The following is a 22735-nucleotide window of genomic DNA, read 5'->3' as shown; positions in this document are numbered from 1 at the left end:
AGATAAAAGTGAACATCTTAGAAATGAAAATGTTGTCTGTGAAATTTTAATTTTTTATTCTTACCTGCAATTAGTAAGAATAAATGATATATTGGACAGAGAGATTAGTTAAAGAGAGAATTTGTGAGTTGGAAGACACTAACTACTTAAGAGGATTCAGAACATAGCTCAGAGAACTAAAGAGATGGAAAATTGGAAAGAGAATTTGATTGAGAAACTCTAACATATGCATTCTAGGACTTTTGAAATAGAGAATAAATAGTGGGCATGCAATATTTGAAAAAATGATGTTTAAAATTTTCCTTACTTTGAGTTCTCAAGAGATTCAGAGCATAACTGTACAGCTGAGCAGGATAAATAAAAATATATTTATACCTAGATACATTCTAGAGAACCTGCAAAATATTAAGGATAAAACTCTTAAAATACCAGGAAGTAAACAAAAGCACAGAGGAATAACAATAATCTTGTAATGAACAAAAGAACAGTGGACCAATATCTACAAAGTTATAAGGCGAAATAACTTTTAACCCAGAAGTCTGTGCCCATTCAAATGATCATTCAAGTTCAAGAGTGAAATAAAGCCATTTTTAGATGTACAAAGGCTAAGGGTTTGCCACCTACAGATGCTTATTGAAGGGACTATTAAAGACATACTTCAGCAAGAAGAAAAGGTAACCTGGAGGAGGGAGCTTGATAAAAAGATAGCTGTAAAATATTTTAGTAAATCTCATTAACTATTGATGGTTTTCAAAAACACTCACACAATTTAATTTAGAAAGGTGGAGCTGTAATCTTAAACAGTGTTAACACAGAAGACTGTAGGGAGTTTGGAGGGGAGTTAATGTGATAAAATCCTTATTTAGGAAGAAGTCTTTGTTTAAGGCTAGCTACTAAAGGAGTAAAACAAGCGGGCACAATTTCCAAATAAACAGAGGAAAAGAGAAAGTGAATAAACCAAAGCTTTTCAACTAAATAGAAGGAAAGAGAAAGAAAAAAAGAAAAATCATAGTAAGTGAAAAACATGAAAGATAATGGTAGATACTAAGTATAAATATTTCAGCAAACATAATATCAATACATGTAAACTGATTAAATTCAGTTCTTGAAAGTCAGATGATTGAATTAAACCTCTCATTTTAGATTGAGCTGTATACTGCTTATAAGAGACATATTTAAAACTTCAAGGAAAGTTTGAAACAAAGAAAGAGAAAAAAATCCAGGCAAAATACTTGATATTCTAGATATGCTCTAAAGCTAGAATAGCAATATTCATATCAAACCACTTCAACATGAAAAGCATTGATTACAGAAAGATAGAAATTATATAATGGTGAAAAGAATAATCATCCAAAAAGTATAAAAGTACAGAACTTTTAGGTACCTAACAGCATAGGCTTGAAATATTTAAAGCCCAAACTAACAGAATTACAAGGAGAAAAGTGTATTCATGATCATAGTGGTAAATATTCATATCCCTTACTCAGAAACTGATCAAGCAGGAATAAATAGCAAGAATATAGAATTAAGATACAATTATGGGGCCTCCCTGGTGGCGCAGTGGTTGAGAGTCCGCCTGCCGATGCAGGGGATACGGGTTCGTGCCCCGGTCTGGGAGGATCCCATATGCCGCGGAGCGGCTGGGCCCGTGAGCCATGGCCGCTGGGCCTGCGCATCCGGAGCCTGTGCTCCGCAACGGGAGAGGCCACAACAGTGAGAGGCCCGCATACCGCAAAAAGAAAAAAAAAGATACAATTATGATTGATCTCATATAAATACATATACATATATGTATGTATATGTATGTATGTATATGTGTATATTTATTGGCACTCAAATAGTGTACACAAAGCATATGCAAAAATTGATCACATCCTAGGTTATAAAGAAGTCTCAGTAAATAGAAGTCAGACAAGAATATAGAAGTCAGACACAACATGTTCTCTGACTGTAATGCAGTTAAATTACAAATAAAATATAAGGATATTTTCATGTAATATAAAAAAAATTATTGATGGGCTAAAGACCAAATGAGAAAACAAAAAAATTAAGATTATCTGGAAGGATATTTTTTTGACCTTGAATTAGAATAGGCTTTCCTAGACAAGACAAAAAGCATAACTGATGGATATGTTATATCAAAATTAAATTTATAAACTAAAAAACTCACTTAAACAAAGTTAAAGGTGAGATTGACTGGGAGAAGATACCATTCCTCAAAGACTTCATAAAGAGCTAAAATTCATCAGAAAAAGGACAAATAACCCAATAAAAAATGGGGGAAACCTGAATAGCCTGTAAACCTGTGAAAAGATGCTCAGTTTCAGTAGTAATCAGGGAAATGCCTCTGGATTACTTGTGAAATCCTACAACTTTGCCCCTCTAGAAGTAGGTTTACCATCAGCAAAATTTTCTTTGTTCCTCTCTTCCCTGCACGTTCCCTTTACCTTCTTGTTTTAGGTAAATCCCAACTCACATGTTTTAGGTAAATCCCAAATCACAACTCACCTCTCCTCCTGCCTTATTCTCTGTGATCATGTGACTCTAACAATTCTTCAACCCCATGCAATCTGTAATTTACTGATCCTATCACCCTTTCATTATCCCTCATCCTCCATGTGACCACACTTTCCTGGATATCCACCTGAGATTCTATGGTTTGTCTGTCATAATGACCTTCTTGCCCACTCTCCCAACTGTCTGGCTACCCTGCCCCTTGGTAGTACACACTTGACAGACTTGTCCTCGTTACAGCCACTTTTCTGCCTATTCTGCTCTGCGCCCCATGCATTTGAAAGTGGCAGGAGAAAAGTATCATTTATGTTGAAAGGCTCTTTTGACACTTATGACCGCTAACCTCATATGGATAGTACTGTCCCAAAGTCCTATTGCATGTCCCTACTTATTCATTTCAGTACAGATCCCATGGGCATTAAAAGGACAATAAAAGAATATCATGAACAACTCTTTGCCACAGATTTGATAACCAGGCCGAAATGGACTGATAGCTTGAAAGACATAATCTGTTAAAAGTCACTCAAGATGAAATAGACACTCCGAGTAGGCCTAAATGTATTAAAGAAATTAAATCAATAATTAATAACCTTTCAGAACAGAAAGTACCAGGCCCAGGTGGATTCACTGTTGAATTCTACCAAGCATTTAAGGAAGAAATTATACCAGTTCTTTACAATCCATTTTAGAGGGTAGAAGCAGAGGGAATACTTCCTAACTCATTTTATGAGGCCAGCATTATTCTAACACCAAAACCAGACAAAGACGTTACAAGAAAACTGCAGACCAGTGACTCTTACAAACATAGATATAAAAATCCTCAACAAAATATTAGCAAATCATATCCCACAATAAAAAGAATGATACACCATGAGCAAGTGGGATTTATCCCAGAGGTGCAAGGTTGGTTCATAATTTAAAATAAATCAGTGGAATTCATCACAACAACAGGATAAAAAAGAAAAAACCTAGTTTTATATCAATGATGCAGAAAAAAACTTTGACAAAATTCTACACCTAGAAAAGATGATAAAAATCTTTTAGTAAACTAGGAATAGAGGGGAACTTCTTCAACTTAATTAAAAAAAATACAAAACCCTACAGTTAACATGATACTTAATGGGAGAAACTAGAAGCTTTCCCATTAAGATCAGTTATGAGGTAAGGATGTCCCCTTTCACCATTGTTTTTCAACATTGTAATGGAAGTTCTAGCTAATGCAATAAGACAAGAAAAGGAAATAAAAGGTATACAGATTGGGAAGGAAGAAATAAAACTGTCTTTGTTCGTAGATGACATGATCATCTATGTAAGAAATTTGAAAGAATCAACCAAAAAAACTCCTATAACTAATAATTGATAACAGAAGGTTGCAAGATACAAGAATCACATAAAAAAGTCAGTTGCTTTCCTGTGTACCAGCAATGAAAAAGTGGTATTTGAAATTAAAAATACAATACCATTGGGACTTCTCTGGTGGTCCAGTGGTAAAGAAGCTGCCTTACAATGCAGGGTTTGATCCCTGGTCAGGGAACTAAGATCCCACATGCTGCAGGGCAACTAACTAAGCCTGTGTGCCACAACTAGTGAGCTCGTGCACCTCAACAAGAGAGCTCACATGCTGCAAACTACAGGGCCAACATGCCCTGGAGCCCACGCACCACAACTAGAGAGAGAAAATCCACATGCCACAACTGGAGAGAAGCCCGCACACCACAATGAAGAGCCTGCATGCCGCAATGAAAGATCCCGCATGCCTCAACGAAAACCCGACACAGCCAAAATAAATAAATAAATAAATAAAATAATAAAATAAATCTTTAAAAAAACCCCACAATACCATTTATATCAGCACTCCCCAAAATTAAATAGGTAGGTATAAACCTAACAATATGTATAAGATCTATATGAGGAAAGCTATAAAACTCTGATGAGTGAACTCAAAGAGCTAAATAAATGGAGAGACATTCCATGTTGACAAATAGGAAGACTCAATATGGTCAAGATGTCATTTCTTCCCAGGTTGAAGAATATATTCAATAAATCCCAGCAAATTATTTTGTAGATATCAATAAACTTATTCTAAAGTTTATATGGAGAGGCAAAAGACCCAGAATAGGCAACAAAATATTGAAGGAGAAGAGCAAAGTTGGAGGACTGACACTAACCAACTTCAAGACTTACTATAAAGCTACAGTAATCAAGGCAGTGTGATATTGGCAAAAGAAAAGACAAATAGATATATGGGACAGAATAGAAAGCCCAGAAATGTACCCATGTAATTAGTCGACTGATCTTTGACAAAGGAGCAAAGGCAATACAATGTAGCAAAGGTAGTCTTTTCAACAAATGGTGCTGGAACATCCATATGACAAAAAAAAAAAAAAAAAAAAAAAAAGAATCTGGACACAGACCTCACATTCTTCACAAAAATTAACTCAAAATGGACTGTTGACCATAAATGCAGAAGTATAAAACTCCTAGACAATAACATAGGAGAAAACCTAAATGACCTTGAATATGGTGATGACTTTTAAGGTACAGTATCAAAGGCATGATCTCTGAAAGAAATCAATGATAAGCTGGATTTCTTTAAAATTAGAAACTTCTGTTCTGCAAAAGACAATGTCAAGAGAATGAGAAGACAAGTCACAGACTTGGGAGAAAATATTTGGAAAAAGATATCTGATAAAAGACTGTTATCCAAAATACACAAAGGACTCTTATAAAAACTCAACAGTAAGAAAGAACCTGATTGAAAAATGAGCCAAAGACCTTAACAGACACCTCACCAAAGAGGATGTACAGATGGCAGATAAGCATATGAAAAAGTGTGCCACATCATATGTCATCAGGGAAATGCAAATTAAAACAATGAGCTACCACCGCACACCTATTAGAATGACCAAAATTGGGAACACTGATAACTCCAAATGCTGGTGAGGATGAAGAGCCACAGAAACTCTCATTCAATGTTGGTGGGAATTCAGAGTGGAAATTCAGCCACTTTGGAAGACAGTTTGGCAGTTTCTTAATAAAAGTAAACATACTCTTACCTTGTGATCAGCAGTCATGCCCTTGGTATATATGTAGATGAGTTGAAAACTTATGTCTAAACAAAAACATGCACATGGATGTTTATAGCAGCCTTTTTCATAATCGCCAAATCTGGAAGCAACCAATATATCCTTCAGTAGGTGAATGGATAAATAAACTGTGGTACATTCAGCTCTAAAAGGAAATGAGCTATCAGGCCATGAAATGACATGGAGGAAATTAATTGCATATTATTAAGTAAAAGAAGCCAATCTGAAAAGGCTGCATACTGTATGATTCCAACCTTCGGACATTCTGGAAAAGACTAAATATGGAGACAATAAAAAGACAAGTTGTTGTCAGAGGTTTAGGTCCATAGATTTCTTCAGATTCTCAGGGGAGTTGACGAGAGTTCTAAGAGAGGTGAGTCAAAAATCTCAATTTCCTCCTTCCCCTTTCCCTCTCCTTTCTTTCTTTTTTCCTCTTTTTCTCTCAAAAGTGATTGATTAAAATAGTATAACATTTGTTACATTGAATTTTATTTAAAACATGAGATTCAGTTGTGTCTAGCTTTTTCCAAAAGTTTAGATTGCTTTGTCTTCTGTTGAATGTCTTGGAAACAGGCACAGTAAGGCACAGTAACAATGGGATAGTTACCTGATTTTGAATCTTGGCTTTGTCTCTTACTTAGTGTGAGACCTTGGGTTTATCATTTAATTTAGCTAAACCTCATTTTTCTCCTCTATAAAATGGAACTAGTAATAGTAACTGTGATATAAAATTGCTTCAAAGATTAAATGAAGTATAACTGTATGGAAAGCACTTAGCACAGTGTCTGGCACATAGCAAGTATGACATGAATATTAGATGCCACTGCAATTATTATTATCACTGCTGTTACTTTTATCAGTGGTAGGTAAGAGCACTGTATTTTGAAACTCTACAAACTTATCAGCCTCTACAATTTGATATGCTTCTTCTACCTTTCTTCACAAGTTTGGCAATTTTACCATTAGTTTATTCACATTTTTCTGTGAGCATATTTCTTCACCTCTTTATCTTTCCCACTATAATCATACCTAACATTATATGGGTACTACTGTGTGCTAGGTGCTATGTGAAATGCTTTATGAACATTGGAGCAGAAGTTGGAAGACTCGGTTCTGGTCCCAGTTCTGTCACTCAGCCTTTTGACTTGGTCAAGAAATTGAATCTTATTAATTTTGTCATCTACAAAATAGGAATAATACTTCAATATTTGTCCTGTCTTTATAGTTTGTTGTGATGATTAAATGATATGTTTTCAAAAGCCCTTCATAAAATGTAAATAAATGTGCAAATATAAAGTATTACTATTTTTGTCAAGCTTAAATGTCAAATTTGTATAGTCCATTGCCCTTCAGATGGAATTACCTAGCTGTAGTTTCTGCCTTTCTGGAGTCTTTCTTAGTAAGAGCCTCACATAGAGCAATCACGGAGAATAGAAACATCTTAACCTAATAGCTAACCTAATAGCAGTTTTGCCTGTTCTACATTTTAAGAAAGGTTGGTTAAAGTATTTGAATTGTATACATATGGGTGCATGATAGGGTAAATGCATAAATGGGTGAAGATGAGTTAAATTATTTTTGAGAATTTTATAAGATTAGGATCTGAATTCACAGGAAGCTGCTAGTGTTTTGCTGATCACTCTAAGAAGTTTGTGAAGGAAGTATAATTCAGGAAAATTCAAGTTAATTTTAACTTTGGGTGGTATATAGGAAGAGAAGTGAGGTGGTCTGGAATATTCGGTAAAGGGTTGTTAGCACAGGGCCTTGGGGTGCAGTGTAATGGGAAGTCAGTGGTGTAATTGCAGAGCTCTAACCGGAAGATAGTCTCCGGTGGCTATGTGATCTTGGACAAATCAGCCTCTAAATCTCAATTTTCTAAGCTGTAAAGTAGAGCTAATAATACATACTTTAAAATTTGTGTGAGGGGATATTTGCCATCATGATTTATCATTTACTATTAGGGTTGGAAAGTGCTTGGAGAGCCGTTGAAGCAAAGGTTTTGTGGGTTGTTGATGATTACTTTAAATTTTATTGCTTGTGTGTTGAGAATTTGGACCTGGACTAAGGCTGTCAGATAAAATATTTACTAATTTTTATTTGCTGAGTCTGACAACCTTAGTCTGGATGGGGGACTGTGGAAGGAGGATGAGCAGCTCCACCTCAGCCTCTTAAGTGTGCATGTCTTTGTGCGTATATATGTTTTGTTTGCTTGACTTTTGATAGTGAAGATTCTATATAAACCGACGTTGGCTATAAAAGATTTTTGAAGTATAGGAATCACTGTTACATTGAAGGCCGAAGCCTAAAACAAAACAGGAGAGTATTAGCTTCTATTTTGGATATTCTTCACTCTGGGGCTCTTCTATGAAAAGGAAAAACAAACAAGCTAACAGGAATGACATACACACATACAAAACAACCCAAAGAAACTTGAGATTGTTTGTTGTTGTAACTGTAGTACAAGGTTAGTATTTATTTATTTATCAGTTTAAGTAGCCACAGAGAGATAAGCAACTCCTTTGTACTTCTAGTGAGAAGTTCAGGTCTTTATGTAAACTTCACACTCCTGTTTGTGGGGGAATGATTCTTTGGTACAGTCTATAAAAGTATAGAATATAATCCTGTATTTTCAAAGTCCGCCTGTGCAACTGAGGAAAGATTGGGTCATATGAATACTATAGTTACTTTATTTGCTGAGTCTGCTCTGTAGCTGATGCTTAGTTTTATTCATCAGTGTTCTTTTCTAGTAAATTGTTTTGTATTTATATATTTTTACTTTTAGTGGAAAAAGGTTTAAAATAAAACTAAGTAACTGAATATAAGTATAGGAGATGTCATTTCTAAATGAAAAGAATATACACAGGTAATTTCAAAATGTTGAAATTAGTATCTGTTATTTGTTACTGTATGTAAATGTGCCATACACATATTTAAGTAAATCAGGAGCCACTTTAGTGCTCCTTTTTGACTGAGTCTGTTCACCATTAAAATCATCCTAATCTTCAATGAAACATGTAATTGACCTTACAAACCTGCTGCTTTTATTTAAGTTGAGAAGTTTTGTTTTGATGAATTCAGTGTGATATAAGCTAAAAAGAAGAATGTCATGTTTTTAAGTATTTATGTTGAAAAATTTGATTTATACAAAAATCCAGTTTCTAGAGGCTTTTAAAAATATTTTTTCATGTTTTGTTTTATTTCATCAGAACACTACAGTAGACTGTAAAATAACGTCATCTACAACTGGAGATAAACACTTTGATAAAAGTCCCACTAAAACAAGGCACCCTCGGAAAGTTGATCTAAGAGCTCGATACTGGGCATTTCTTTTTGACAATCTTCGCCGGGCAGTAGATGAAATCTATGTAACTTGTGAATCAGATCAGAGTGTGGTGGAATGTAAGGTAAGGTTTGCTTTGAGGCTTTGTAATCCATTTGAAGTCAGATTCTCCAATTTTTGCTGCATCTGACTCGATAATTTGCCTCAGTATACAGTACTTTAATAATAACTGTAGTCTCCATGCTATACGCTAGATCTGCAGAACTTATTCATCTTATAACTGAAAGTCTGTACCCTTTGACCAACATCTCCCTATTTCCCCTATCACTTGCAACCACTGTTCTACTCTCTGCTTCTGTGAGTGTGTCAGGTTTTTCTTTGTTTTGATTTTTCAAGAGTACCCTTGTTGTTGTTTGCATTACCTCATTATTCACTTTTATATTCTGTGCAAGATTTGGTAGAAAGTTGTCTTGATACATAGTCCTAGGCAAGAAATTAAAGGATAAGTACACGTACACACAATTTATTAAAAAATCTCTCTTATCTGTGTTCTCCATTGGTACTGTAGGTGGCATTAGTGAGATTTTCACATTCTTTGGTTTCCTGTTTAATGTCTTTAATTGGACATTGCTCCTTTTCTGTTGAGATACTTATCACTCTTCTAATTCACTGTGATCAGGGAAAAGTGAGATTGTTGGCTAACCATAAACAATCCTGGGCGGGATTAGGATGTCATTGTAAGGTGTGTTTTCTAATTTTAGATAACCTTGTATTTGTAATAGTATATTAAACAGACACATAGCATAATCTGGCTCTAAAATTTCACTAGAAAGTCTGGCCTTTTAGTAGATACAAACTATGTACTGTATTAGTTTATATTAAATAAAATTATTTTGAGAAAAACCAGAACGATATATCATCATAGAAATATTACAGAGGTAGCTTCTGTTTCTACAGTGAACATGGTTGAAAATCCTGGAATTCATTGTTTAACCTTTGAAATATTCGAAGGGTCAAAGCAAAGTTACATGTTGACACAACAGCTATGTTTCCTCTAAAATTGGAAACAGCCAAAATGTTTTAAACTAGCCTAAAAATATGACTCTTCAGAAACAGTTTTCAGAATGAACAGTGATTGAAATCACCCAAATTTATGCTTTAGTTGTCACAATTAATATTGTTACTATCAGCATGTAAAACTTTTTATGTTTTAAGAAAAATATTTTTAAGGAAAATCATATCATTGGGGTGGAATGAATCAGCATGTTGTGGTAGAAAACACTATTGGATTTAATTTTGGGTTATTGTTTCTTATATAAAATGAGCATGTGGGCCTAGATAATCTTTAGGTCATCCCTAGAGATCAATAAGATCAGCAGATTCTTTGATTTTGTGATTAAAAATAACAAAAGATTGACTGAAGAAATCAAATTTGTCAAATGTATACTTCTTTATAGAAGTGAGTTGGACCAATTGCAACCATGTCTCTGTGATGAGCAGAAACTCTTGCACCTATCTCTGATACTGTATTCAGGGAAGCTAGACTTGCCATTAGACAGTGTAGCTTTTTTAAAAAAAATTTATTATATATATGCAATGGAATATTACTCAGCCATCAAAAAGAATGAAATAATGACATTTGCAGCAACATTGGTGGACCTAGAGATTATCATCTCTAGTGAAAGAGAAAGACACATACCATATGATATCACTTATATGTGGAATCTAAAATATGATACAAGGGCTTCCCTCATGGCACAGTGGTTGAGAGTCTGCCTGCTGATGCAGGGGACATGGGTTCGTGCCCCGGTCTGGGAAGATCCCACATGCTGTGGAGCGGCTGGGCCCGTGAGCCATGGCCGCTGAGCCTGCGCGTCCGGAGCCTGTGCTCCGCAACGGGAGAGGCCACAAGAGTGAGAGGCCCGCATACCGCAAAAAAAAAGAAAAAAATATATATATGATACAAATCAACATATCTATGAAACAAAGACAGTGTAGCTTTTATTTTCAGTCCTGTCAAAGCTTTGTGAAAGTTTAACAGTAATAGAAATTGGTTGTGCAAGTTGTAGATAATTTGCCTCAGTATACAGAATAAGTCAGAAAGAGAAAGACAAATACCATATGCTAACACATATATATGGAATTTAAGAAAAAAAATGTCATGAAGAACCTAGGGGTAAGACAGGAATAAAGACACTGACCTACTAGAGAATGGACTTGAGGATATGGGGAGCGGGAAGAGTAAGCTGTGACAAAGCGAGAGAGAGGCATGGACATATATACACTACCAAATGTAAGGTAGATAGCTAGTGGGAAGCAACCGCATAGCACAGGGAGATCAGCTTGGTGCTTTGTGACCACCTGGAGGGGTGGGATAGGGAGGGTGGGAGGGAGGCAGATGCAAGAGGGAAGAGATATGGGAACATATGTATATGTATAACTGATTCACTTTGTTATAAAGCAGAAACTAACACACACCCCAAAAAAACAGTATACATTACAAGAATGGAGAAGATTTAAAAATATTTCTTTTAATTTTTAACTTTTTATTATGAGAATTTTCAAATACAAAGTAAAATAATGCAATATAGGGACTTCCCTGGTGGCACAGTGGTTAAGAATCCGCCTGCCAATCCAGGGGACACGGGTTCGATCCCTGGTCCGGGAAGATCCCACATGCCGCAGAGCAACTAAGCCTGTGCACCACAACTACTGAGCCTGTGCTCTAGAGCCTGTGAGCCACAACTACTGAGCCCACGTACCACAGCTACTGAAGCCCGTGTGCTTAGAGCCTGTGCTCCGCAACAAGAGAAGCCACCACAATGAGAAGCCCACGCACCAAAACGAAGAGTAGCCCCTGCTCACCGCAACTAGAGAAAGCCCATGTACAGCAATGAAGATCCAACACAGCCAAAAATAAATAAATAAATAAATATATTTTTTTAAATTAAAAAAGAAAGAAAGAATGGAGAAGATTTTGACAGAGGAGTAGAAATGTGTTCTCTATTCTTTGTACTGTGTCAAGATGCTCAAAGGTTTATGCTGAGAAATAAAATCTGGAGCTTAAAAGTTAATTTCATACCCAACTCTGCTCCTCTCCCCATCTAGGACTTACAGGTGGTGATGTAAAAATATACAGTTTAATATTTGCTTTATCCATGTGCTGGGTATATAATAACTGGAGTTCTATTTTTGTTTTGTTCTATTCTCATTTTATTTATTTATTTATTTATTTATTTATTTATTTATTATTTATTCTCATTTATTTTATTCTCATTTTGTTTTGTTCACTCTCATTCTCAGCATTTCTATCCATTATCTCATTTGATTAGTACCTTTGTAAGATGTATAACCCTCATTTTATAGATCCTCATTGTACAGGTGCATTCAGCCTTTGTTGATTTACTGATAATATTTATCCTTCTTTGTGATTTTTGTGCAACGCCTTTGTTAAGTAACCACAGTTCAGTTCTTTGTCTCATATGTAAAATGCAGTTAATAACTCCTGTATTATGTAATTCACATGATAAGTACAGCATGAAAAAGTATCTTAACTGTATCAACCAAGATTGCTGACCAGAGCCAATCTCTTTAATCAAGAGGCTAAATTTCTCATTTTTTTCGTTTAAAGGCATTCCTGTTATGCCATCAGCTACTTCACTGCATGACTTGTTAAGAACTGACTTTTCCAGCAAAGCTGTGCTCTGACCATCACCACTGCATTTCCCCTTCTTCCATATAAAGTGGGATAGGGGGAGATTCCTTTTGGGGAGTGCACAGTTAATGAAGTTTGATGTGGTGCGTGAATTGCTTGTGAAGTTTGCATGTATGGCTGCAGGAGACCGGCATCTTGTTCTCTGGCTGGATCTTTGCCGTACTGATTTTGGTGCCTGTGGAATATGTTGAGAGATTTTTTGGGAAAGCATACTGGGAACATATTGTACTTTCCATTCCCTGTTTTCCATTTCAACCTGGGGGAACTGGATGTGTGGCTCTGGAATATTGGGGGCATCCTTGAATATAGAGACTGGTACCTACATCTCCCTTAGAGATTTCATAGCATAATAAGCTTGCTGGAGTAGCTCATGCCAGCTGGGCTTGAAGGGACTTTAGGGTAGTATGCTTTCTTTAGAAGGAGATAGGATGGGACTTGTCATTGACCAAGTAAAGAAGACCTCCAGTGCATCTCACGATTTATGTGAGGGTAGAATTGTGTACATTAGTGAAGATGTTGGAGTAATAGGGGCTTCCTGTGGGGATACTTGGTTAGGTAAAATATACCAACCTCTGTTGGAGTTGAGGCAGATACTGCTTGGGCAGAGGGAGCCAGGGTGAACCTGACCACTGCCTAGAGAACCATGAATGTTCCCTGTGCAGAAATTACCATGTACTGCAGAGATCAGTAGAGACCAGTGACTTCAGATTGATTCAGAGAAAGATTAGGGATGCATCTCTGCCTGGCAGCACTTGATTCTTTTGGTGGTCAGTATCACCTTAGTCCCTGGAGAAGGACTGGCTGATGACTGTAGTTGATCCCACTAATAACTGGTGAGATCTATATTAAGTAGGCTATTGCTCTGTTCCCACAGCTTCCGCTTATGGCAAGGACATAAGTTTGTGAATGTAGGAGAGTTTGAAGGGATACAGAGGAGGAAGAGAGGAGAGACACAGTGAGGACAAGCTGTGTTCTTCCCCACCACAAGCATCTGCTAAAGGCCATGTAATTCTCACCTGTGCTAATAGGCAGGTTGTCTGTAGCTGGGATTTAAAAACCAAGCTTTGATAATTGAATGTGATTGAAAAACAGTGGAATTTCACTGAGCATGCTCAGCAGGTTTAGTATTCAACTGAGTAGTTAGTTATATGGGGGAAAAATAAAAGTATTCTATGTTTATATCTCAATAGTTGAGACTTCTCAGTTCAACAAGTAAGGATCAAAATGAGATGTGAGAAAGTGCTTAGAAAGGTATGACACGCAATAAAAAGAAAATAAATTTTATAATTAGCTGAAAGGAGAAGTCACAGATGGAGAAAGAAGAATATAGGTCCAGGACAGAGAAGGAATCATTATAGAAGTAGGAAGAAGATAGGAGAATAGGAATGTCCCAAAAGCCATGGAAGAAGTAGGAGTGGTGCATAGGTTAAGAATGACTGCAGTTGAGAGAAAGCTGTTCAACTTGGCATTCAAGAGGGATAAGAACAGATGGGATCAAGGTGGAAATTTGTGATAAGAATTTGAAATTCCATTTGATAGGTTCTTTGCTCTTTTTATTTTGGAAAGTAGTAGGTGTGGGGTTGGAAGTTTGAAGAGAGTGGAAAGGTCTGAAATAATTGTGATGGAGAATGAAAGGGCTAACATATAGAAACCACAAGATTGCCCAGCAGCCTTGAAGGTCACAGTTGAGATTGGAAATTCTTCTCTTTCCTGTATCTTCAGTTTTCCTAATTAGATTCTTTTCCCATCAGCATACAACATGCTTATTTCTCTTCCATTCTGAACTACAAAAATAAGAACAAGAAGAAGAAACCCCCAAACCCTTTCTCTACTTTACTTATCCTTTCATCTACTCTCCCAGTCCCCATTTTCCTCCTCCCCTTCTTAACCAAGTTTCTTAGAAGAACTTTCTACATTTGCTACCTTCATTTCCTTTTCTCCTGGGTACTCATTAGTCTACTCCAACCTGGTGTCACATCCCATCAGAACTCCTGTTAAGTTCTTATTAAAGTCACTCAGTATTAAAGTCCAGTGGCTGTTTTTCAGTCCCTTCCATGATCGCTGAGTAACATTTCATGCTGTTGACCACTCCCCTCTTCTTACAGCACTCCCTTCTTTGGCTTTTATGGAACAACCTCTGCTAGTTTTCTTCCTCCTTTGTTGGCTGCTGCTTCTGCCTCCTCTTTATTGGCTTTTTCTTTTCCACCTGACCTTTAGCTTTTGAGAAGTCATTAAGGCTCCTTTTAGACCATCTTTCTCCCTCTGCATTTTCTCCATGCCATGGCTTAATTTACTCTTCATTTTCTGATGATTCTTAAATTTATATGTCTAGCCTATATCTTTCTTCTGATTTTCAGACTTGTATATCCAACTTGCCTAGTTGGCATCTCCACTTGGATATTTCACAAGCATGTCAAACTGACGTATATAAAACCAAGTTCATGGTAACTTCCTCTGCCCCAAACCTGGAGATGTATTTCTCTTCCCCCCTCTTCCCTTCACCTCACACCAGCCACTGTCCAATGAATCAGCCTCTTTCAGATTACTTACTAAATCTTTCTTATCTGTCCACTTCTCTCATTCTCCACTGCTACCATTCTAGTCCAAGCCACCAGTAAAAAATGCCTGGATTACAACTGAAACCTTGTAACAGGACTCCCTGCATCCTTCCAATCCATTCTCCACCTTATAGACAAAATGATACTTAAAAACCACAAAAATAAGCTCTAATTTTTTTGATGAGAGCTCCTCAAAAGTTTCCCTTTGCTCTGAGCATTAAAATCTTCAGCATGACCTTCAAATCTTGAGTGACTTGATTGGTGCTAACTTCATTTCACACCACTTTTCTCTCTTCCCTTCTGCCTCATTTAAACCAGCCTTCTTTCAGTTAGTCAAACAAGCCATGTGCTCACCAGTCTTCAGACATTTCCACATTCTGATTTTTCTGCCAGAACACTAATCCCTGATTCTCCTTGCCCAGCACCTCCTCACCTCCCCCATCCCTTTTTTTTTTTTTTTTTTTTTTTTTCGGTACGCGGGCCTCTCACTGTTGTGGCCTCTCCCATTGCGGAGCATAGGCTCCGGACGCACAGGCTCAGCGGCCATGGCTCACGGGCCCAGCCGCTCCGCGGCATGTGGGATCTTCCCGGACCGGGGCACGAACCCGTGTCCCCTGCATCGGCAGGCGGACTCTCAACGACTGCGCCACCAGGGAAGCCCTCCCCCATTCCTTTTACCTAATTTCTATTCTTAATTTAGGTTTCAGTTTAAGTGTCACTTCCTCAGGGGGAGCCTATCCAGATATTTCAGACTAAACCAGGTTCCCCTATAATATACAGTCGTCCCTCAGTATCTGCAGGGGATTGGTTCCAGGACACCTTCTCTCCCAACCCCTGCCCTGTGGATACCAATATCCATGGATGCTCAAGCCCCTTACATAAAATGACATAGTACATTCAGCCCTGGGTATCCATGGGTTCTGCTTGGGCGCGTATGGCCCGACTGTACTCTTAATACTTTCCCTAGAAGCACTTATCACAATTGAAATTACATAATTGTTTAGTTTGTTGTTTTTATATCTGTCTCCCTTACTAGACAGTAAGCTCCATGAGGACAGAAACCATACTGTCTTGTTCACCCCTCCATCATCAGTTCTTGGAACTGGTGTTGAAACATAGTAAATGCTCTGTAAATAGATGTCAAAAGGCTGTGTGAAGCAATGAGACTACATAGATTTTGGGGGTGAAGACACTGGTTTACACAGTGATGTGATTCTCCTCTCTCCTGAGTTATACTTAGCATTCAGTCGCTTGCTAAAAATGCACAAAGATGGTGGGTAGATGAATTAATCATGGGTAGGTATTTTTTAGGCAGATGCAGTGTAAAGGACTGAAGTAAAGTAAAGGACTGAAGAGGGTAAGAGAGTAGTTCGAGTAGTGGACCATGGAACCTAAGCTGGATGGGGAAGGAAATGACTATTGCAGAAGCCTGATAGACGTGGAGAAAGTAAAGAAGCTAAGTATTTGCAAATATCCTTTGGACATGGTAGCAATATGTAAGGTGGATTCTCTGTAGATAGAAATTGATAAGTATATTTTTAAAGTTACTATTTACATACTCCAAATTATTACTTTTTTTAATCTCCTTGATCTGTCAGACACAGATATTTTAGTCTCCCACTACTATTGCAGTTTCTTCAATATTTCCTTGAATTTCTGAGAATTTTTTTTTAAATTGCAAAATAGATTTATAGAATTATCCCATCTAGGCACACAAGTGCAAAAGTCTAGAAGTGCAAAAGAAGTTTTTGCAGCAAAACAATAGGCTGGAGAGCCTTGGATTGTAGGAGAGAGAAGGGTGGAGAGTGAAGTGGTTAGAGGAGTGTCCTCAGAGGCTTTGACCTGGAGACGGGGAGCCATGTTAGATCAGTTGTGGGGAGCACCGAGGATGGGCGGGCTCTGGGAGAAGACCTCCTCTCAGGCTGTGCATTGCCAGTTTGGGGCATTGCCACAACGAAGTATACTCAGCAGTGACCAGCAGAGGGAGGCCTTGAATTTGAGCCCCTAGGAAAACATCTTCATTTAATGCCATTGTTTCTATTGGAAAATCAGATTTAACTTAAGGCAAAACTTTTAGGTAATAACCTGCTGTAGGAATAAGTATTACATGCATGTTTACTTTATCATAATCTACTTTCAGTTAATATCAGACTGTTTCATGAAGAGTGTAAGGACATTACAACAGCACAATTCCATTGACCTCCTCCACCTTTTATGTTCTCATTGCTTATATTTTACTACTCTATACACTGTAAGCATCTCAATTTCTTAATTTTTGCTGTAAAAATTGATGGTCTTTTACAGAAATTTGAAAAGAAAATATATAAAATAAAGGTACTAAGATTTTTTAAACCATTTTGCTGCCTTATTATTGTAAAAATGATCATATGAGTAGTATTTTCACTGTGAATTTAACATTTGTGAATTCTGTTTTATGTGATGTTAATATTATAATCTCTCTATCTTTTTTTGGTTTGTTTGATTTGCCTATTGCCCTTTAGCTCGGGTATTGCACTTTGTTACAAAGAACATGAGATTCTGCACAGGGAGAGTGGCTAAGAGTTCACCTGTGCACTTATGGACTAGGCTTTGGTTACCTCACCATTGTTTTACATTAATAACTATCAAAAATTTACTTTTTACTTTTTATTTATTCAGGATATGTATAAACTGTGAAATGATCACCACAATAACTCTAGCTGACATTCATCACCACACATAGTTACAATTTTTTTTTCTTTCTGGTGATAAGTTTTAAGATCTACTCTCTTAGCAACTTTCAAATATACATTATTATTAACTATAGTCACCATGCTGTACATTACATTTCCTGGACTTCATTATTTTGTAACTGAAAGTTTGTACCTTTTGACCAACTTATTAACCCATTTCACCCACCTTCCACCCCATTAATAGCTACCTTTTCCTCTATCTGTATCTGGTCTTATTCTGGTTATGTATTCTTTGCTGTTTTTCATTCATTGTACGCTTACAGTAAAATTTTGCTCTTTTTATTGATTAAAGAATAATTACTCCTATGTATATAACATTTCCTGAGACATTATTTTATGATTCAGTGTTTAAATTGTAGAGGTAGATGAATTGTTATTGTTTAGTGTATTTAACATGCAACTTCATTGATGATGTCTTCGTTGATAAGTCTTTGTTCCTTGTATTTGGTTCTCATTTATTATAATCAATAGAGAATAGATTATTTTTCTTTGGGGTATTTGGAATAACTTAATAACTTGATCCCACAGTCACCATGTTGTAACTATTACTGGGGTTAGTCAAACCTGACTTATCTGGGCTAAGTTCCTAGTAATGGTAGCCTAGTTCTTAGGAGTAGCTATCAAACCATATTATACTTTCATTTTAAAAGATTTCTTCCTGATTTCTTTATTTCTGTTAATGACTACCACTCTCCCAGCCACCCATGCTTTCTTCTTTGTCAGCTTCAAAGTTCCTATTCATTCATTTTTTGCATTTTTTTCCCATTCACACATCCCCTCCCTGTTTCCTAGTGTCAATACATTGCCTTTTAAAGACCCTTATTACTCTCTGGTAAAATTTTTTCTTGTCCTTTTGGGTATGTCCCCGTCTCGTTTTTTTTTTTTCTCCTTTTGTAGTGCTTTTTACCAATGACGTTAATCTTTCATTTTTTCTTATTTTTATTTTAACATCTTTATTGGAGTATAATTGCTTTACAATGGTGTGTTAGCTTCTGCTTTATAACAAAGTGAATCAGCTCTACGTATACACACATTCCCATATCTCCTCCCTCTTGCAGCTCCCTCCCACCCTCACTATCCCACCCTCCCTATCCCACCCCTCTAGGTGGTCACAAAGCACTGAGCTGATCTCCCTGTGCAAAGCAGCTGCTTCCCACTAGCTATCTCTTTTACATTTGGTAGTGTATATTATGTCAGTGCTACTCTCTCACTTGGTCCCAGCTTACCCTTCCCTCTACCCGTGTCCTCAAGTCCATTCTCTATGTCTGCGTCTTTATTCCTGTCCTACCCCTAGGTTCTTCAGAACCACTTTTAAAAAAAAATTCCATATATATGTGTTAGCATACAGTATTTGTTTTTCTCTTTCTGACTTACTTCACTCTGTATGACAGTCTCTAAGTCCATCCACCTCACTACAAATAACTCAATTTCATTTCTTTTTATGGCTGAGTAATATTCCATTGTATATATGTGCCACATCTTCTGTATCCGTTCATCTGTCAATGGACACTTGGGTTAGATTGCTTCCATGTCCTGGCTATTGTAAATAGAGCTGCAGTGAACACTGTGGTACATGACTATTTTAAAATTGTGGTTTTCTATGGGTATATGCCCAGTAGTGGGATTGGTGAGTCGTATGGTAGTTCTGTTTTTAGTTTTCTGAGGAAGCTCCATACTGTTCTCCATAGTGGCTGTATCAATTTACATTCCCACCAACAGTGCAAGAGTGTTCCCTTTTCTCCACACCCTCTCCAGCATTTATTGTTGTAAATTTTGTGATGATGGCCATTCTGACTGGTGTGAGGTGATACCTTATTGTAGTTTTGATTTGCATTTCTCTAATGATTAGTGATGTTGAGCATCCTTTCATGTGTTTGTTGACAATCTGTATATGTTCTTTGGAGAAATGTCTATTTAGGTCTTCTGCCCAATTTTGCATTGGGTTGTTTGTTTTTTTAATATTGAGCCACATGAGCTACTTGTATATTTTGGAGAATAATCCTTTGTCAGTTGCTTTGTTTGCAAATATTTTCTCCCATTCTGAGGGTTGTCTTTACATCTTGTTTATAGTTTCCTTTGTTTTGAAAAAGCTTTTAAGTTTCATTAGGTCCCATTTGTTTATTTTTGGTTTTATTTCCATTTCTCTAAGAGGTGGGTCAAAAAGGATCTTGTCATTTATGTCATAGAGTGTACTGCCTGTGTTTTCCTCTAACAGTTTGATAGTTTCTGGCCTTACCTTTAGGTCTTTAATCCATTTTGAGCTTATTTTTGTGTATGGTGTTAGGGAGTGTTCTAATTTCATACTTTTACATGTACCTGTCCAGTTTTCCCAGCACCACTTATTGAAGAGGCTGTCTTTTCTCCACTGTATATGCTTGCCTCCTTTTTCAAAAATAAGGTGGCCATATGTGCATGGGTTTATCTCTGGGCTTTCTATCCTATTCCATTGATCTATATTTCTGTTTTTGTGCTGGTACCATACTGTCTTGATTACTCTACCTTTGTAGTATAGTCTGAAGACAGGGAGCCTGATTCCTCCAGCTCCATTTTTCGTTCTCAAGATTGCTTTGGCTATTTAGGGTCTTTTGTGTTTCCATACAAATTTTGAAATTTTTTGTTCTAGTTCTGTGAAAAATGCCATTGGTAGTTTGATAGGGATTGCATGGAATCTGTAGATTGCTTTGGGTAGTAGACTCATTTTCACAATGTTGATTCTTCAAATCCAAGAACATGGTATATCTGTCCGTCTATTTCTATCATCTTTAATTTCTTTCATCAGTGTCTTATAATTTTCTGCATACAGGTCTGTTGTCTCCTTAGGTAGGTTTATTCCTAGATATTTTATTCTTTTTGTTGCAATGGTAAATGGGAGTGTTTTCTTAATTTCACTTTCAGATTTTTCATCATTAGTGTATAAGAATGCCAGAGATTTCTGTGCATTAATTTTGTATCCTGCTACTTTACGAAATTCATTGATTAGCTCCAGTAGTTTTCTGGTAGCATCTTTAGGATGCTCTATGTATAGTATCATGTCATCTGCAAACAGCGACAGTTTTACTTCTTCTTTTCCAGTTTGGATTCCTTTTATTTCTTTTTCTTCTCTGATTGCTGTGGCTAAAACTTCCAAAACTATGTTGAATAATAGTGGAGAGAGTGGGCAACCTTGTCTTGTTCCTGATCTTAGTGGAAATGTTTTCAGTTTTTCCCCATTGAGGACAGTGTTGGCTGTGGGTTTGTCATATATGGCCTTTATTTTGTTGAGGAAAGTTCCCTCTATGCCTACTTTCTGAAGGGTTTTTATCATAAATGCGTGTTGAATTTTGTCAAAAGCTTTCTTTGCATCTATTGAGATGATCATACGGTTTTTCTCCTTCAGTTTGTTAATATGGTGTATCACGTTGACTGATGTGCGTATATTGCAGAATCCTTGCATTCCTGGAATAAACCCCACTTGATCATGGTGTATGATCCTTTTAATGTGCTGTTGGATTCTGTTTGCTAGTATTTTGTTGAGAATTTTTGCATCTATGTTCATCAGTGATATTGGCCTGTACTTTCTTTCTTTGTGACATCTTTGTCTGGTTTTGGTATCAGGGTGATGGTGGCTTCGCAGAATGAGTTTTTGAGTGTTTATCCCTCTGCTATATTTTGGAAGAGTTTGAGAAAGATAGATGTTAGCTCTTCTCTAAATGTTTGATAGAATTCACCTGTGAAGCCATCTGGTCCTGTGCTTTTGTTTGTTGGAAGATTTTTCATCACAGTTTCAATTTCAGTGCTTGTGATTGGTCTGTTCATATTTTCTATTTCTTCCTGGTTCAGTCTTGGCAGGTTGTACTTTTGTAAGAATTTGTCCATTTCTTCCAGGTTGTCTGTTTTAGTGGCAATCAGTTCATTGTAGTAATCTCTCATGATCCTTTGTACTTTTGCAGTGTCAGTTGTTACTTCTCCTTTTGCATTTCTAATTGTATTGATTTGGGTCTTCTTTTTTTTTTTTTGATGAGTCTGGCTAATGGTTTATCAATTTTGTTTATCTTCTCAAAGAACCAGCTTTTATTTTTATTGGTCTTGGCTATCGTTTCCTTCGTTTCTTTTTCATTTACTTCTGATCTGATTTTTATGATTTGTGTCCCTCTGCTAAGTTTGGGGGTTTTTTGTTCTTCTTTCTGTAATTGCTTTAGGTGCAGGGTCAGGTTGTTTACTCAAGGTGTTTCCTGTTTCTTACGGTGGGATTGTATTGCTATAAACTTCCCTCTTAGAACTGCTTTTGCTGCATCCCATAGGTTTTGGGTCATCGTGTCTCCATTGTCATTTGTTTCTAGATTTTTTAAATTTCCTCTTTGATTTCTTCAGGGATCACTTCGTTATTAAGTAGTGTATTGTTTAGCCTCCATGTGTTTGTATTTTTTACTGATCTTTTCCTGTAATTGAGATCTGGACTCATAGCATTGTGGTTGGAAAAGGTACTTGATACAATTTCAGTTTTTTAAAATTTACCAAGGCTTGATTTGTGACCCAACATATGATCTACCCTGGAGAATGTTCTATGAGCACTTAAGAAAAATGTGTATTCTGTTGTTTTTGGATGGAATGTCCTATAAATATCAATTAAGTCCATCTTGTTTAATGTATCATTTAAAGCTTGTGTTTCCTTATTTATTTTCATTTTGGATGATCTGTCCATTGGTGAAAGTGGGGTGTTAAAGTCCCGTTCTATGATTGTGTTACTGTCGATTTCCCTTTTATGGCTGTTAGTATTTGCCTTATGTGTTGAGGTGCTCCTATGTTGTGTGCATAAATCTTTACAATTGTTATATCTTCTTTTTTGATCAATCCCTTGATCATTATGTAGT

The 22735-nt window shown here is 36.8% G+C and overlaps 1 protein-coding gene across 10 annotated transcripts in view; it reads left to right on the top strand.

The window, feature by feature from the left end:
* Nucleotides 1-22735, top strand: part of SCAPER (S-phase cyclin A associated protein in the ER) — a 498644-nt gene that overhangs the window by 70853 nt on the left and 405056 nt on the right. For all 10 annotated transcript variants that reach the window (XM_060096948.1, XM_060096953.1, XM_060096954.1 and 7 more), the window contains exon 5: nt 8807-9004. In XM_060096948.1, the coding sequence (XP_059952931.1) occupies nt 8807-9004 (198 nt within the window). The remainder of the gene's footprint in view (nt 1-8806; nt 9005-22735) is intronic.

Source organism: Mesoplodon densirostris, chromosome 4 (genome assembly GCF_025265405.1).
Source record: "Mesoplodon densirostris isolate mMesDen1 chromosome 4, mMesDen1 primary haplotype, whole genome shotgun sequence".
Classification (NCBI taxonomy): Eukaryota; Metazoa; Chordata; class Mammalia; order Artiodactyla; family Ziphiidae; genus Mesoplodon; species Mesoplodon densirostris.
Note: the sequence above shows the minus strand (reverse complement) of the source record. Positions and strands in the feature narration are given on the sequence as shown.